Source organism: Molossus molossus, unplaced genomic scaffold (genome assembly GCF_014108415.1).
Source record: "Molossus molossus isolate mMolMol1 unplaced genomic scaffold, mMolMol1.p scaffold_m16_p_10, whole genome shotgun sequence".
Lineage (NCBI taxonomy): Eukaryota > Metazoa > Chordata > Mammalia > Chiroptera > Molossidae > Molossus > Molossus molossus.
Genome location: NW_023425345.1, coordinates 100,704,875 through 100,722,977, shown reverse-complemented (window position 1 = coordinate 100,722,977; position 18,103 = coordinate 100,704,875). Strand labels below are relative to the sequence as shown.

The 18,103-nt window shown below is 43.7% G+C and overlaps 1 protein-coding gene across 1 annotated transcript in view; it reads right to left on the bottom strand.

The window, feature by feature from the left end:
• FLT1 (fms related receptor tyrosine kinase 1) overlaps nucleotides 1-18,103 on the bottom strand; it is a 176,573-nt gene that overhangs the window by 115,834 nt on the left and 42,636 nt on the right. The window contains exons 4-8 of the mRNA XM_036251787.1: nucleotides 10,548-10,678; nucleotides 6,711-6,873; nucleotides 6,472-6,608; nucleotides 3,845-4,019; nucleotides 2,761-2,878 (exon numbers count right to left, since the gene is read on the bottom strand). Coding sequence (XP_036107680.1) covers nucleotides 2,761-2,878; nucleotides 3,845-4,019; nucleotides 6,472-6,608; nucleotides 6,711-6,873; nucleotides 10,548-10,678 — 724 coding nt within the window. The remainder of the gene's footprint in view (nucleotides 1-2,760; nucleotides 2,879-3,844; nucleotides 4,020-6,471; nucleotides 6,609-6,710; nucleotides 6,874-10,547; nucleotides 10,679-18,103) is intronic.

Here is an 18,103-nt window from a genome sequence, read left to right as displayed (position 1 = left end):
TGGGGCCAGGTGTGATTTTTAGACTGGGAACCACTTCATATCTATTGGCAAAGAGAAAGAAGTAAGCTGGAGGAGACAGAGAAATGAGGATTCAATGTACCCACAGGGGTTCTGTTGCCACTGTGACTTAAGTAGTAACCCAGAAGTACCAGCTGATTCCCTCCAAGATGTTTTCCGTGAGGCTCCACCAGCAATACAAGGCCCATTGTAAGTCAGATCAACTAGATCACTTCTCCAGATAAAAATAAAAATAGACTTTCCTATTGTGACCTCATGTGGAGTTCTTATTAGCTATATAAATGGTCACAGCAGTCGTCCCTTTCAAAAACTATAGTGAAGTCAAGATTATCAAAATTTTTTTTCTCCTGAAGAAGAATAGGTAAGGCACAAAACTCACAAACAAAAGATAGACTTAAAAAAAAATTTTAACTTTAAATATAGAAGTGACTCCTAGATATCAGCAGCTTCGTACGGAGCTGAGCACCGGGCCTGAGCGCTGGGCCGGCTTGGCCAGCTGTGCACTGACTCGCCTGTGTAAGCCCGCTTTCTCCGGGGTTTCTTTTTAATTTTTTTTTCTTTATTGATTTTTAGAGAGAGATGAAAAGAGAGGGAGAGAGAAATAGAAACATCGATGAGAGAGAACATCGATTGGCCGCCTCCTGCATACTCCCCACTGGGGATTGGGTCCACAACCTGGGCACGTGCCCTAATCGAACTGGTGACCTCTTTTTTTTTTTTTATCCTCACTCGAGGACATTTTCCCCTTTTTTTTTCAGATAGAGTGGGAGGGAGAGAGGGGATGAGAGAGAGAGAGAGTAACATCAACGTGAAAGGGACACATCGAGTGGCTGCCACCCGCACGACCCAGCCAGGGCCGGGGACAAACTGCAACCGAGGTACGTGCCCTTAGTGGGACCCGAACCCGGGTCGCTCTGGACCGCAGGCTGAGCTCTAACCGCTGAGCCAAACCGGCCAGGGCAGAACTGGTGACCTCTTGGTGCATGGGTTGTACTCAACCACTGAGCCACACCGGCCGGGCTCTACAGGTTTTCTATAGAACTTCTCAAAGACCTTTTTTAACTTTAAAATTCTATAATTTCATTAAACTTCACAGTTCTTGAAATGAGCGATTTTTACTCTGTTAGGAATGTATTGTGTTCTGTATAAAGGTATGTAATCTTGGGAGTGCTTTTACTTCATGTCCATGCATGTATTACACAGTCCTGCAAACAAATTCCCATTGCTAATGGGTCTCAGTTCCAAAGCATGTAAAATCACTATGCTTGCCCTGGACAGTTTGCTCAGTGGTTAGAGCGTCGGCCTGAGGACTGAAGGGTCTTAGGTTTGATTCCCAGTCAAGGGCACATACCTGGGTTGCAGGTTCAATCCTTGTGCAGGAGGCAACCAATCGAGTGAGAGAGGCACATCGATGTCTCTCTCTCCCTCCCTCCCCCCTTTCCATGCTATCTAGAAAGATCAATGAAGAAAATACCCTTGGGTGAGGATTAACAACAAAAAACAAAAAATTAAAAAATAAAATAAAATAAAATGACTATGCTCTATTTTGTGATTACAAATATCATTTCAGTATGACTTTAAATTATTTCCTATTACCAAGTCAGTATTTTTGAATATGGATTTTTTTTGTTTTTGTTTTAGGTATTTGCTACTTGGTGACTGAAAAAATTAGTACTATTTACTGGATGGGGATCCTCTCACACACAGAAAGAGGGAATGTACCTAGAGAGATTACATTCCTATTAAGGAATAATGTACATGAGTAGGACATTAACTATTAAACTGCTTAGATATTCTGAAATCCCCCCAAATCTCTCTTTCATTGCAGCAGCTTGGAGGCGCATAGCACAGATTTAAGTTTCTCTTTAATTACCTATTAACTATTTGAGGAAACTGAAAGCACACACAATGCTCATTTGATAATGAAAGCAAAATCAGCTCCGATCGAGGAGATTCGAAAATGGCAGGACGTCTATATTGTATGGGCTGTTTTCCTAATCAGTTTTGTACTACACTCTTTGTTTAAAATGTAATGGATTGAGCCAAGGATATTGGCATTCAAAAGTGCTTTAAAGAATGACTGCAGATGATAAGCAGATTACATTGTTTTACATCAGGTGTTGTGCTACCATTAAAAAAAAAAACAAAAAAAACAAAAAAAAAACAAAACTGCTTAAGGAGTTTCTGAATCTGCAAACTTGGAGCCAAAATAAACGTAATTAGTTCAGGTAGGTGCATTTGTCCACCCCTGCGACTGAACAAGTCTCTATTAATGTTTGTTTAATTTTAAAATAAGACTGGAACTTTCAACCCAGCTGTATATAAAAGAATTATTTTCAGATAATAAAAGAATTATTGGCCTTGTCACAAGGGCCCACTTCTTCAGGGTTAATAGAGCATGTTATTTATTCAGGAGGCTTCCCAGTCATTGCCCAACATGTTCCATTCAGAGGATGTTGACATCAGAGGAAGGTTTAGAGATGCAGAAATGTAGTCAGAGTGAATGAATGACTAAACGCAATGCACGTTCGGAAAACCCGACCCCTGGCTCGGGGCAGTAAGCTCCTCCTCCAGCCCTTCCTGCCTGCAGCGCTCCCAGCCCGGCGCAACCCGGGTCTTAGCCGCCACTGCTGTCTGGGGAACTTATCTTGATTGTTTTTAGGAATTCCAGCCAGTGAGCTCCTGCACCTTCAGACTTACAGAGCTTATCGTGAACTGATAGGAAAATGATCTGGGTCCTACCATGCCACTTCCGGCGCGGGGAACGCCTTCACTTTCATAGACAGCCGGTAAGACTTCTTGCCGGCTACAGTTTCAAGCACCTGCTGTTTTCGATGTCTCACAGTGATGAATGGTTCATCTTTGAAAGAAGTGATCAACATATTAAAAAAGACTATACGTAAACAAAACAAAAACAATCTAACTCCCTCCCTCATTAAAGGAGGGTCTAACCTATGAATAAAAAAACAGTGCTGAATTACGGTCAAGCCTATCAATGAGCCCAAATAGTGATCAATGAATAAAATAATTGACAAGTACCCTAACTGGGGAAAAACTTTCAAATCAAATGGCTGCAAGTCCCAGAGGCATGAAAACAGATCAGGCCTTCTGAGAGCGAAACACTTTCGGTGTCTCTATCACAATAACACATAGTTAGAAAGATACTTTGAAAAACCTCCAGAGGCCGTATGAGTACAATTAGAGAAAGTGGCCCCAGGCGCCCTGAATCAACTAATTTGATATAACAAATCAGCTGGAGAAAGTCAAGAGTATCAAAGGCATTGACAGAATTGTTCCCTCGTTTCTGCTCCCCCCACTGTCTATTCAACAGTGGGGGTAATTAGGTTTTTGAGGGTTCTTAACGGAATTTGCCTGTTGGAATTGAGCAACAATATCAGGACTCTTAAGAGTAAAACCAAGGATAAAAAAGCATCAATTCTAAATAATGTGTTACACCACATTTTTTATTTCTCTAAATCACAGTAATACCTCAAAAAACTCCCCCTGAAAACAAAGGTAAAAATGATCCTATTTTTCTGTTTTGTTTACAAGGAACACTAAATAGAGGGTTTCATATAGATTTTAATGTGACCTGAGTTATTATTAACTACAAATACATTTGTCAGGAAAAGATTCTCTGTTCAATCCAAAAACATCAAATTTGAAGAGCGCTTAATGTGATTTGCTTTTTGGCAGCGGGAGGAGGGGAACAACATTGCCTTCGTATGTGACAGTGTTCCTCTTGGACAAAAGAAAATGTACCTGGTTTATAGAGCCCCCTACCCCCAAACCACAAGGACTAGAAAGCAGAGCTTGAGTTGCTTACCATATACACGCACTGAGGTGTTAACAGATTTGAAGGATGGGCCACTCTTCACGTGACAGGAGTAGATGCCTTTGTCTTTGCTCTGCACTTTGTTAATAACAAGGATACTGTAGAATACATTGGCGTAGGAACTGCCTTGGTCAATTCGACGTCTTATAGAAGCACTCTTGTTTATCTAGAAAGACAATGTGTGACACATTAGAAGTAGTCATTGTTCATGCGTACAGGGACAGCACTTATTGAATTATCACAGAGATCAACATTTGATGCTGAGAAGCAAACCCACCTGGAGCAAGAGGTTTGGAAATTACATCTCTGTCTGGATATTTCAAATACGCTCCACGATGGCATTTTTTGAGCACTTCCTCTTCGTGAGACGGACTTTCACATACATTATCTCAGTCATTTCTCACCACTACCCAGTCAGATTGGCAGGGCTATGGTCCTTTTACAGGTGGACACTGAGTGTCAGAGACACTGGCCAAAGTAGGCAAGAACTGGGTCTTCGGAGTAGAAATCTAGAGTCTTCCGACCAGCACACACACCTCTCTAAACAGTAACGTGTTCTGTATGTGTGGACCGCACACGCACACGCACACGCACACGCAGGCAATAATCACCATTAGCATCTGGCTTCATGACAGTGCTTCTTACAGGAATTCAAGGAAAAGAGAGTGAGCCCTGGCCACAGCTACTAAGGTGTAACACTCCCAGCGTCATTATCTCACCATTTCAGCAATGTTTGCCAATTTCTGCTAAGTCACACAGAATGGATCGGAGGACATGCGGAGCTATGGCCATGGTCAGCGGACACTTAGGGGCGCCGTCTCACGTGTGCTCCGGGGACCCAGGGCAGGCTGGAGTCGGCACTGTGCACCCTGCAGCGACCGCTCTGGTTTCCAAGAGATGAGATCACACTGCCTTTTCCTTCCATGATTCCTTCCTCTTTTTTTGTTTTCTTAGCATTACATTTTATAGCACATAATATGTTATTTCCTTCTCTCGATCCTTCCTCATGAGGGGGCATGGAAAAAAGACTTTGGAAACTGTTCAGAACTGATCTTTGAGTCTCGAACTTCTCTCCTCTGTGCCATGTTTAATCACTCCTACCCACCTGTCCTTGTGTTGCCTCATTGGGACAGACACACATTTGGGCCATTTTCTTCCTTCTCAGCAGTAACTGGGGAGAAAATGTCAGCCTCCAACATCCGAAATCAGGCACTCGGTCCCCTAAACTAACACACTGAGGGGCTCTCAGCGACTTCAGCTGTCGAGCTATGCCCTCCCGCCCCCCTGGAGAACGCTCTCCTCTCCAGGTCCCCGTCACAGTGCCGCTTCTGCCTCGGGAACAGCTGGCCCAGTGTCCCAGAACTGAGCCGTCCACTCATGTGGCTATTTCGGTTCAAGGTAACCAGAATGAAAAATGCGGTGCCTCAGTCACACTGGCTTTCGGAGTGCTCACCCGCCACACGTGGCTAGTGGTGACGGTCCTGGGCGGCAGAGACAGAGCATTCCCGTCGCAGGAAGTTCTACGGGACAGTGCCATTTTAGAAGCTTTTAGTGATTTTCAATAGGTGTATCATCATACTCTTACTTAGAGTAGCAACACTAACGGGATAAAAGTTTCTTCCCTCTTGGCATTTACTCAGAATATTTGATTGATCCAGAAAATGTGATTTCTATCAAAACCCAGAAAATATTGCTATAAGTCATAGCATTTCTATTTAAATGAGACAATACTGCTTTCTAGTAAATACTTTGACTAATGAGTCCTTGATGTGTTCCTACAGGGCACTGATTGCTCCTTTTTGTTGCGAAGTTATTCTGCTTCTATGGCAAGAAATGTTAATGAAAAACAGTAGCTTGGGGCCAATGCATTAAACTTTCGCACATAATTTAATCGTCAGTGAGCCTGGTGGCTGGGTGATCTGAATGACATAGCAGATGACTGTACCTGGGGTGTGCGCATAAATCACACCGACGCACAAGAACGACTGTCAAACATTTCGGGACGGTTTATCATAGGTTCCCCATTTGCACATTTTAAAAATAATTATTGTTTGCAAGGATGTTTAATTTGTGTAAGGGAACCCAACTCAGTCTTCATTCTTCTCATTTTTCTGAAGGGCAGAATTGCTCCTTTGTCACATAACACATGGAACACTGGGTGGCTGGGTTGCATTATCTTTCCCAAACATGCTCCAATCAGGTGCCTGACTGTCTGCCAGTATCTTAAACTAATGCGCCGACAACAACTTTTTGTCGTTGTTGTTACAAAAGATAGTCTCCGCCTGGCATTAGTGATAAATTTCTCTCTCATCTCTAAATCCTAGAGAACGGTTTCCAAGGATGAAACAATCCTTTTTTCCACCCAGAATCACGCAATAGAAATACCAGTCTGTACACTTCAAAACAAAACCTCCGGACATCAAAAGACCCTATCTATGCATGTCAGACTCACGCAATGCCGGGCAAGGAACGCGCCCAGACTCAACCCGAAGCTTCTTCATTCACTCAAATTGCCACAGGAGTCAGGGTATTCCAATTTTCCCATGGCAGAAACACAGAGGCATTTCACTTCCTAAAAATAAATGCTATCCTACAGAAGAAATAAACTGGTCACTCACTTCACCAGGGTATCTCCACGTCATCTGAACTCTCGTATTCAAGGGCGTGGTGGCAGTACAGTTGAGGGTAAGAGTGTGACCTCTAAGCAACTTGACGGGGCTTGGTGGACTCATCTGGACGTCTAAGATTATGTGGGCTGCAACATAAGACAAAACATTGTTTAAAAACCAAGGTTTCATTAAGCAGATTAAACCCTTGAGCATTCTGGTTACGTCCACGCCTTTGGAGCATCACTTACTTTGTCGGTATGTGAGATAACTCGTCGTGTACAAATGTCCGTTGACTGTCGTTTCACAGGTCAGAAGCCCTATTTCTTTGTATGTTGCATTTGAAATGACAAAGCCCTTCCTACTGTCCCAGGTTATTCTTTTCCCATCGGGGACCAGAGTATCAGGTGGAAACTGAAAAGGAAGACATATGCTTTAACAGAATCGTAACACTGTGACAACGGTCTTTCACCGATAGTTTGTGAACACACAACTTTCATCTAACATAAAAATAGCACAGGTAGGACTTCCAGTTTGTTATAAGTGGCTCTTCAATTCTCTTTGCATGTAGCAAGATATACATTTATTATGATAAATGGAAGTAATTATGATCATTATCAGCCTTAGCAACAATCTGCACCCACCTCGGATGGACCTAGTCCTCATGTCAGACTTCTAGTGGGCGCCTGTCTCTGGCCTCTGAGAGCCTCTGTAATAAACTGACCTGATACTCAAGAGAGAAACCAATTAGTGTTTTGTTTTGTTTTCCCCCTGGGGCTGCCAGGTTGTCCTCATGAATGTCTTTATCAGGAACTGTTCACAAGCTGTCACTTGTCCTGCTTCACATGATTCACTAGCGGCCAGTCTTCAGGGGCCCAGAAATCACTCCCGATCCTCCGAGATTCGGAGCGTTCAGTGTCATTGTGAGAAGGCCGAGGGTACCGAGGGCCCCCGGAGGGAACACGCTGCCCCACCAGCCGAGGCTGCCGGAGGTGAAGACAGCCCCCAGCGGAGCGGAGGCCAGAGGCACCGCGGTGGGCGGATGCTCCCCAGTTCTTCGAAGTATTCCCGAGCACAGCGAGTCCAAGCAGGAGAGAAGAACCAGGATCTCACTCTCCCCTCATGCCTGCTTCCAGGCCCCAAGGACCTCATTTCTAAAGAGGACAATATTAACAGTCTGTCTGGGGATTCTATGTTATAGAGCCTCACGCATTGCTCCAGAGAGGGCCCTGCCAAACCCCCTAATGCCAGGTGGCCAGCCCGGGTTCAGAGGCAGCCCCTACCTCTGACTGCCACTATTATTTGTCCCAACTCAGAAAAGGAAAAAAACAAACAAAAACAGATTGCCTTACTACCAGACATTATAAAGGAAAGGCCAAACTGCCACGAAGAAGTTTCGAATCTTTTCTATCTTCTTTTAAAAAGTACACCTTCCATCACTCTGTCCATTTATCATGTTTATGCTGCTTGTTGAAGAAGCTAATCTGGGTGAGATTTGCAGTCCTGGGGTTAAATGTCTATTCCAAAGCCACCAGTGCCTGTCGGCCAGTGAATATGACTGGGCGTGTGAACATGTTACCTGACGTTCCTTGGGTTTGAAAGGAGTTACATCCTGTTTGCGAATAACGGAAAGAGACTGAAGCTGCATTTCATGTTTTAGTAAAATCAGGACTCTCTCTGCAAACTTAGGAATTTTTTTGTATTCAGTGGGGAGAAACAACTTTCTCTTCTAACTTAGTGCAGACTATGAAGGGAAAAATTCCAAAAAAGTTAAGTCAGGGATTGAAATCATAATGCTTTTAAAAATATGTCAGAATAATCACGTGCTGAATCTGAAAGACGGGTTTGCTGACGGACCTCCTCAGCACAGCTGAAAAACAGTAAAAATCCTCTAAAGTGTTTATTTCGTTCCAATCTGTCCGTCACTGCCCCCAGTAGGGTTTCCCGGACAAGTAACTTTGTTTCTAGCTGACAAGAGCTACACCGCAGAGCACCGCAGCCTGCCCGCCGCGCAGCGCTGCGGCCGTAGAAAGCCCGGCGGCGGCGGCCCGACACAGCCCTCACTGCCCCGAGGCCTGTCGCCAGCCTCTGTGGCTCCACCGAAGCAGGAGTGGGAAGGGAGAGGGAGGGGGCGGCAAATTGGGAGAAAAGGCCCAGTAAGAGAAATGGAAAGGAAAGACCTTATATTAATTTCATGTCAGCATACATATATAACACGTTAGAGTATTTTCTTTGCTCTTTTAAATGTTTGTACTGATTTTAGGGAGAGAGGAAAGGAGAGGGAGAGATAGAAACATCGATGAGAGAAACATCCATCGGCTGCCTCCTGCACGCCCTCTACTGGACATCGAGCCCGCAACCCTGGCATGTGCCCTGACCGGGGATCGAACTGGTGACCTCTCGGTGAATGGGATGATGTTCAACCGAGTCACACCGGCCAGGGGATTAGGGTATTTTCAGTATATATGTGCCAAACCAGAATCCCTATTAGAACTTTGTTCTCGCTCTCATAGATCTTAGGTAGAAAAACAGAGGAAATACCCCCCTCCCCACCAAAAAAAAGTTTACATGTGGAAATTTGGGGATGTTCCTTGCAACAGATCTACCTTAGGGCAAAAAACAGGGGCTTGCATGAAACAGGAACATTTTGTATCAATCATGTAACAATGGACTCGTTGGACTAAGAGGAGTAATGTCTTGCTACTGAAAACATACCTTGATAATCATCAAATATGGAGTATTAAACTGCTAGGTTAAATAATGAGAACGCTAACCCTTGGTTAGGGCTTACCTCACACCTGGCATTGTTCTAAGTGCTCCCCACAGATCCCCTCACTCAGCCCTCCTAACAGCCAAGAGAGCTGAGTGCTGTGTCCTCGCTCCCACCTCTAAAATGAGGTAGAGAGGGTCAGTTACTTGCCAGTTTGTCCTGCAGGGAGGTGGGATGGTAAGAAGCCATGCAGGGAGGGCTGGGCCTCTGCTCTTCACCATACTGAGCTTCCTCCAATGCAAAGTAGGAGATTGGGGGGGGGGGGCAAGAGCACCCTTGAAGTCAGGCATGGCTTCCAGCGCCGCATGTGGCCTGGGAAGTCCTTACTCCCTGGGAACCTCGAGTTTCTCCTTCAACCAACGGCGTCAGACTCGTCTGCTGTTTCTAGCTCTGACATACAAGGATTTTACTTTTTCTGGCAACAGTACACAGATGTGTGAGAAGCCCAACCTGTCTGAGGGACTGTGCTGAGGGCTAAATGAACAGCTAGGAGAGTAAATGCAAAGAAAAAAGACAGGGAGACACCATCACCGTTCAGTCTCCAGGGTCAAAGGTGACACTGAAAATCACTCTGAACTTCTCCAGTTGCAGTAGTTGCTAAGTGGTGGGACAGCCTTGACTTTTTCTTTTAAAGCTCTACGCTCTCAGGACTCACTAGTTTTTCATTGTAGGAGCTTTTTAATCTAATTCTTAGTCTTAGTTATTCCTAAACTCCTATTGCTGATGAATTAGTGAGGCTGTCAAAGTTTCGCTTTTGTTTTTATTAAATTGTACCCTAAATCTTTTTCCTGATCCTCATGAACAATTTACAACATAATAGGAAGGAAAAATCTCATTCATAACAGTCTTCCCCCTTTCGCCCCTAAGAGCTAAGTCTGGGTGCTCAGCAGGAGGAAAGCCTTTGTCACACCTGCTTCCCACCCCAGGCCGAAGGCGGAGCTCAGGAGTCAGCGCTGTCTTTAGCAAAAGTCCGCATTCACCGCTCTGCCCACTCATTCATCGGTGTAAGCAATGGAATCGCTTCTTCTCACGTTTGCAGACACTTGGATTTGTGGCAAATACAAAAATTCCATGATTTTACTTCTTTCACTGGTTACACAGATTTATGCTGAAGACATTCTCATCTTACTCCATTTAAGTACATGCACGGGTATCACTTCTAGCACGTACGTGATAGAAAAAAACAAAAACAAAAAACAGCCCCTTGAGAAGCCCAAAGGTCTGTAGGGAAATGATTCCACGGACAGAAAATTAAAAAAAAAAATGCATTATGCTCATTTGCAGTAAAAATATTCTGAGAATAGCATAGAACACTCACCTTTACCTTTTTTAACGTAACAGTGATGTTAGGAGATGTAACCCGGCAGGGAATGAGGAGCTCCCTTCCTTCAGTCACATGTATCACTTTAGGTATTTCACTGTGCGTCTCTAAGAAAGGTCTATCTGTGTCTGAATGAGAAGAAAATGGAGAAACAATGTATATGTAAATGATCATACTGCAAACATCTAGACCCTGCAGCTGGCAAGGCAATATGGACATTGTCACAGTGCATCATTCCCCCCTAATGCAATCCATGCACTCACATTCTTGCCCCTGAACCTGGCTCTCTGTGGTTCCACCCAGAAAAAGAATGCTTCTCCAGAGAAACTGAATTGCGTATTCAGGTCTGGGCTACGATTAGATTGCCCTGATGGCCTAACATGCAATAGTGATATGGGAGGTGTGGGGAGAGATGTTTAGACTACTATGGGGAAAAGCCATAAAATGCAAGAGAGAGAGAAAGGATGCTATTCTGCATTAACTACCCACCACCGCCATGCTCAATGCCTCTGGAAGCCCCTGGAGCCTGCAGGAAGTCAAAGGAAGGGCAATGATCAGCTGTCTGCAGCCTGGATGACAGAGAGCGCATGGTGGGAGGTGTCAGGCGGAGGGGATTAGCATTTGAATGACGGAAGCATGACTTAAAGGTTCGGGAGGGGGAGAGGCTGGAGAAGCTTCGGGGAAGACTGCGTTCATCCATCCGTGGAGTAGGTCTGTGTCCTTGGCATGCACACTTCCCTGCCAGCAGAAAATACGAGCAAGTCCAGGAGAGGACGTCAGGAAAAGGCTTTAAATCGTCACCAAGGTACCACCCTTTAAAGTATGGCGTTTGGCCAGTCTCAAAGGCCACTAGGATTCAAGCCCCCTGGTCATCTTCTCTGTAATGGCTCTGGGACTAGAATGAGCATCGGATCCTATTAGAAACATCCTCTCATGTACCATGCCCTTGTCCTCGGTAATCCACTGACAGCGGTCTTTTTAGGAGTTACTGTGTTCCCATCGTCTCCCTTGGGTTCAGCGGAGATGCCCAGATGGACAGAAATCCCGATTATCTCTCTCCATCTAGACCGGAAAGAACTAATGAGGCTGGAGCGGAGGCAGCTTGCGTGGGGAGCGAGGTGGGTGAACAAAGGCAATGGTTGCTTAGACTAGTGGTGGCTCGAGAGATGGTTATTGGGTTGAACTGTGTTGCCCCCCAAAATGATATGTGTAAGTCTTAACCCCACAGTACAGGATGTGGCCTCGTTTGGGTCAAATTGGGTTACTGCCGATGTAATTACTTCAGTTGAGTGAGGCGGGCCCCTGTCCAATACGACGGGTGTGTTTATATAAAAAGCTGGCCATTTGAAGACAGACATACAGAGACCGGCAGCTCCCTCCCTGGCCACACGCTGGGTGAGGAACTCTTAGACGAGAGGAAACAAAGGAATACTGCCTAATGTGTATTAAATGAATGAACGAACGAGCCAATAATGAATGAAGGGCTGCCGCACCCATCACTTTGTAGATGCGAAACAGTGGTGTAACCAGACGAGAGGAGCCGTGTGACGCGAGCCCAGCAGGCGGGGGCCAAGTTCCCCTGGGGCGGGACCCCCGGCCCTCTCGGAAGGGAGGGCTCCCAGGGCCGCTGGGCTGTAGGTGGCAACTGTTTTCCGAGCCTGGGCTGGCCTTCCCACGTCCCGGAAAGTACGCAGCATGTCACAGGAGTAGAGTTAGAGGAATTCTGAGAAGAGGAGGCAGGGCGGGGTGGGCAGCGTGGGGCAGGGCCTGCCAGCAGGGGGTCAGGGAGGCAGCAGACCCTGGTGACCAGAGCACACACTTCTCCGCGGGGCGGATCCCGGCTTGCCCTGCCTGGTGAGACCTCGGCAGCTGGCTGTGTCCTCGGCGCCGCTCACGAACCCCACGTCACAGGTTCTCATGAGGCTTAGGTGAATGAATGAATGGAGCGCACTTAGGATGGGGCCTAGCAGATGGTCAGCACCAATATATGTTAGCTGTGACTTCTTAAACTATTATCATGAGAAATCTGAACTTACGGAGAGAGGGGGTTAAAATATTAAAAAATCACAAATTATACTCACGATTTTAACTATTAAAAGCATAAGTATATATTCATATAATAGCACCAAAAAAAGACAAAATGCATATACTAAAATGTTCATGATTATCTTTGGGTAGTGGCTTCTGGGATTATTTTCTCATTTACCTTCTCCTCTATTTGTCAGATTTTCTAGACAGAGTGTATGTTGTTTTTTAATAACATTTTTAATGACTGAATTTAGGTCTCAAATTATAAAGCACCATCCATTTTTACTTGAGGAGAACTACAAAACTTGGATCGGCTTTAGTTCTGTCCAAGCTGACAGCTAACCGCAGGAGACAGGAGCGACCGCAGTTCAGGTCTGTGTCTGTTAGGAAGGCGCGTGTGTGCAGTGCATCTGCCGGGAGGAAAGGCCAATTAACAGGGACAAAGATGCATTATCAGCACGAAATTCCTCCCCTAAATAAAGTTGCTGAGCTAGACAACCATGCAGAGACTATTGGGATTTGATCATTCCTTTCCTTCCTCCTGTGAGTCTATATTTTGTCTCCTTTGTGAGTCCCAGGGTAAACACAAACACCAGGAAATGGTTTAATTCATGTAACTAAACTGTAAATCCTTCACATTTAATTTACTATCCCCTTAAGCAACCATTTTCAACCAAGGACACTGGCATGAAAGTTCCCGCCGGAAACAGTAAACATCAGCGTAGTGGTTTCTGGGCTAATGAATGTCAATCTCAATGAGAACAGAAGAGGTTCATTCATTGTGCCTTTGGATTTCTTCTTTCTCTTTGGATCCCCCAAACACTTGAGTGTTACTACAGCTACTGGCCTTCAAAAGCCATACTAATGTCAGCACGGAGCCCACTGCAGTTGCGGTCAAAGATGTCAGAGTGTCAATGCGTGCGTGCGTCCGAACATGATTCAGAGCCCACCACCTGTGCCACACCTGCAGTGGCATTATAAATCCGCGGCGCCTGCAGATGAGCTCACGACCATAAAGGTGTGCACGCACACTCGCACACAGTATTCTCTGGGCGTATAAATAGTACATTTCCTCTGCAGTTTGCTTCAAGGAAGGGCTAGGAATGAACTTGCTTGACATGTTAGAATACAAACATTTTTTGTTTTGTAGGACCACAGATACAGAAGAGGTCACGGTTCCATTAATATCACCAGTAAAACCACTTACTATTCCCATAGGACACATTTGCCCCTGTCACAAAATTAAAAATGACTTCCAAACCCAGCCACCACTGCAGAGTGGTTTCCTGAGGCCAGACTGGCTCGTGGTTAAAAGAGTGAGGAAGAGCGCTCCAAGGAGTGCCGTGTCCCGGCGCAGACACACTGTCACCAGGGACTTGTGCCAACACTCAGCGAGGTAGAGGTCACGCCACCCTCCCCTCTCTGAACTCTCGGAGCTCAACGCAGTGACAGGAAACTGGCACAGAATCTGAGGTTTTCTCACCCAGTGGGAGTACCTGGCTGTCATCCTTCAAAACAAGTGGGTTCACATGCAGAGGAAGATCGAGCAGGGACCTTGCTCAAAATGGCATAGCACTTTTTTTTTTTAACGTTCTCTTTCTTCCTTTTGAAATCTGCAATCACTCTGGCACATTAGGGCAACAGAGGCCCAGGGTGCCATCCCCACTCTGCTCCATTCCCACTCGCATCGCCTCGACTTCTACTGGGCTCCGAGCAGGTGATGACCCAGCGAGTCCAGGCGGCTCTTCCGACTTGAGTGGTTCAAGAGGAAGGATCTGGTTTACTAGCAGCTGGTGTTTTCTTTTAATCCAGACCCGAGGTTATGATTTTTTGTTTTTTTAATTGATTTTAGAAAGAGAGGAAGGGAAAGAGCCAGAGAGAGAGAGAGAGAGAGAGAGAGAAAGAGAGAGAGAAAGATTGGCTGCCTCCCGCTCCCCAAGTGGAAGTCAAAGCTGCAACCTGGGTAAGTGTCCTCACTGGGAATCCAACCTGCAACCTTTTAGTGCAAGGGATGCGCTCCAACCAACTGAGCCGCCCAGCCAGGGTACTAGCACTTATTTATCCCTGATTTTTAGAAATGTTTCCTGATTTCTTTTCCCTGTAATTTCATTTTCCTCACCTTTCAGTCATGGTCATGAGGACTCCTGGTTATTTTATTTTATTTTATTATTATTATTTTTTTAAATCCTCATCTGAGGACACTTTTTGCATTCATAGAGTTAGTGGGACAGAGGGAGGAAGAGACAGAGCGAAGAAACATCGATGTGAGAGAGATACATCAACTGGCTGCCACCCACATAACCCCAACCGGGGCCGGGGACAAACTGCAACCGAGGTACGTGCCCTTAGCGGGAACTGAACCCGGGTCTCTCCAGACCACAGGCTGATGCTCTAACCGCTGAGCCAAACCAGCCAGGGCTGACTCCTGGTTATTTTAGAGAGGATGTGATCTAAGATTATTGAGGGTGACGTGAAATAAGGAATGAATGAAGCAATCCCTCAAACAGGTTCTATCCAGACCCGAGAGTTTTCACTCATGCAGGTCTTCGTGTTGTGGGCCATGCCTAGTGCCCAAGGAGAGTCTGCTGACTGGTGAAATATTTCATTTGAAATGTGAGCCGAAAAGGAGGAAACGAAGCAATTTATTCACTGACCGACACTGTTCGTCAAAACCTTTGAGAATTCAAAGCAGAGCCTTACAGCAACCACAGGAAAGCTGAAGTATCTACACCAATATTACTAATATTCGATAAGATAGACTTTAAAACTAGAAATGATACTAGATGTAAAGAAGAACACTTGATAATAATAATAGGGCCAGTCAACCAGGAAGATATAATGATTATAAACACATGCAACTGACAACAGAGCACCAAAACACACAAAGCAAAACCAACAGAAATAAAGATGGGAACAGATGAGTTAACAATAACAGAAGATTTTAGTTTCCCACTTTCAGTCGTGGATATAACAGCTGGACAGAAGATTGGTGTGGAACCAGAGGACTTGAACAACACTAATAACCACCTAGACCAAAGCGGCATCCGTAGGACGCCCCGCCCATCACAGCAGGATATACCTTCTGCTCAAGTGCACATGAAGCATTCTCAAGGATAAACTATATGCTAGACCATAAAACAAACCTCAATAAATGTAAAGGAATAGAAATAATGCAAAGTGCGTTCTCTGACTACAGTGAAATAAAATTAGAAATCAATAACAGAAAGAAACGTAGGAAACTCACAAATATGTGGAAATACTCCTAAATAACTAATGAATCAAAGAAGAAATCAAAAGGGAAATTAAAATACTGTGAGATGAATGAAAACGAAGACACAATACACCAAAACGTGTGGGATGGAGCTAAAGCAATGTTTAGAAGGAGGTACACAGCTGTATGCCGGGATGGGAAGAGGAGAAAGATCTCAAATCAGTACCCTGGATTCTATGAAGAAACCAAACTGAAACTCAAGGAAGCAGAAGGGAGGAAATAAAAAATCAGAGTGGAAATTAATAAAATAGAGAACAGAAAAACAATAGAGAAAAAAAAATCCATAAAGTTAAAAGCTAGTTCTTTGAAAAGATAAGCACAACTGAAACCTCTAGCCAGGCAAGACAAGACAAAAGAGGGAAGACAAATGAATAAAATCAGAAATGAAACAGTAGACATTGCTACCAACATTAGTAACATAAAAAGCATTATGAAAGAATATTCTAATTGTATTCAACAAATTAGATAACAGATGAAATGAGCAAGTTCCTGGAGAGACATAAAACTAACTCAAGAAGAAACAGACAACCCAAATGGACCTATAAGTAAAAAGACTGAATTAGTAATTAAACTGCCCACAAAGTAATCAACTGCCCATAAAGAAAAGTCCAGGCCCAGAAGGCAAGTGAATTCTATCAAAGAACTAATACCAATGCTTCAAAAACTTTTATAAAAAATGGAATAGAGGAAAAACTTCCAATTCTTTCTATGAAGCCATTATTACCCTGACACCAAAGCCAAAGAAATCACAAGGAAACTACAGATCAATATCTTCTATGAATGTAGATGCAAAAAAAAAAAAAAAAAAACAACAACAACAAAACTCAACAAAATACTAGCAAACTGAATATATAAAAATAATTATATGCCATGACCAAGTGGAATTTGTTCCAGGAATGCAAAAACTGGTTTATCATCCAAAAACCAATCAATGTTACTAATATACCACATCAACAGAATAAAAAACAAACACCACATGATCATTTTATTAGATGCAGAAAAAAGCATTTATCAACATTCTAAGCCCTTTCATGATAAAAAACAAAAAAACACTCAACAAACTAGGAATAGAAGGAAACTTCCTCAACCAGATAAAGAGCATCTATAAAAAATATTAACAGCTGACATCATACTTAATGGTGAAATGCTGGATCCTTTCCCCTTCAGATTAAGAAAAAGATGAGGTTGTCCATTCTTGCCACTTATAGAGGTTCAATAGCTATTATAAATACACTTCAATAAACATTCTAGCCAGTGTAATTAGGCAAGACAAGAAGTTTTGAAAGGAAGGAATATAACTTTCTCTATTCAGATGACACAACCCTATGTATAGAAAATCCTAAGGAATCCACTAGCAAACTATTAGAACTACTAAATTAGTTCAGCAAAATTGCAGGATCCAAGAACAATATGCAAAATTGAATTCTATTTCAATATATTTGTAATGAACAATCTGAAAATAAAAAGAAAATTTCATTTACAATAGCATTAAAAAGAATAAAGTATTTAGGAATATATTTAACAAAAGAAATGTAAAACTTCTACTTTGAAAACTAAAATAAATTGCAGAAAGAAACTAAAGATCTAAATAAATGGGGGGGAGGAATCCAATGTTCATGGATTGGAAGACTTACTATTGTTAAGATGATCTATTAATTCCATGCAATTTGATCTATAAATCCCATGTCATTCTTATCAGAATCCCAGCTGACTTTGTAGAAATTGACAAGCTGATTCTAAAATTCAGGATTACAAGGACCCAGAAGAGCCCAAACAGTTTTGAGAAAGAAAAACGAAGTTGGAGGACTTACACTCCTCAGTTTCACAAGTTACCATTAGAACCATAAACAACAGTGATCAGGACAGTGTCATATACTGGCGTAAGGACAGACACACAGAGCAGTGGGGTGGAACTAAGTGTCCAGAAATAAGCCCTGAGTCTATGGTCAGTTGGTTTTCCATAAGGGCGCCCAGACCATTCAGTGGGGAAAGGACAGCCCTGTCAACAGCGGAGCTGGACCTTCACACCACACACAAATATGAACTCAAAATGGATCAAAGATCTAAATGTAAGAGCTAAAACTATAAAACTCTTAAAGGAAACCAAATAGATAAATCTTTAGATCTGAGATTCAGCATTGGATTCTTGTATATGATACAAGCAACAAAAGAAAAACCAAACAGATCAATTGGATTTCATCAATATTTAAAACTTTTGTGCTTCAAAAAAATACTAACAAGAAAATGAAAGAGA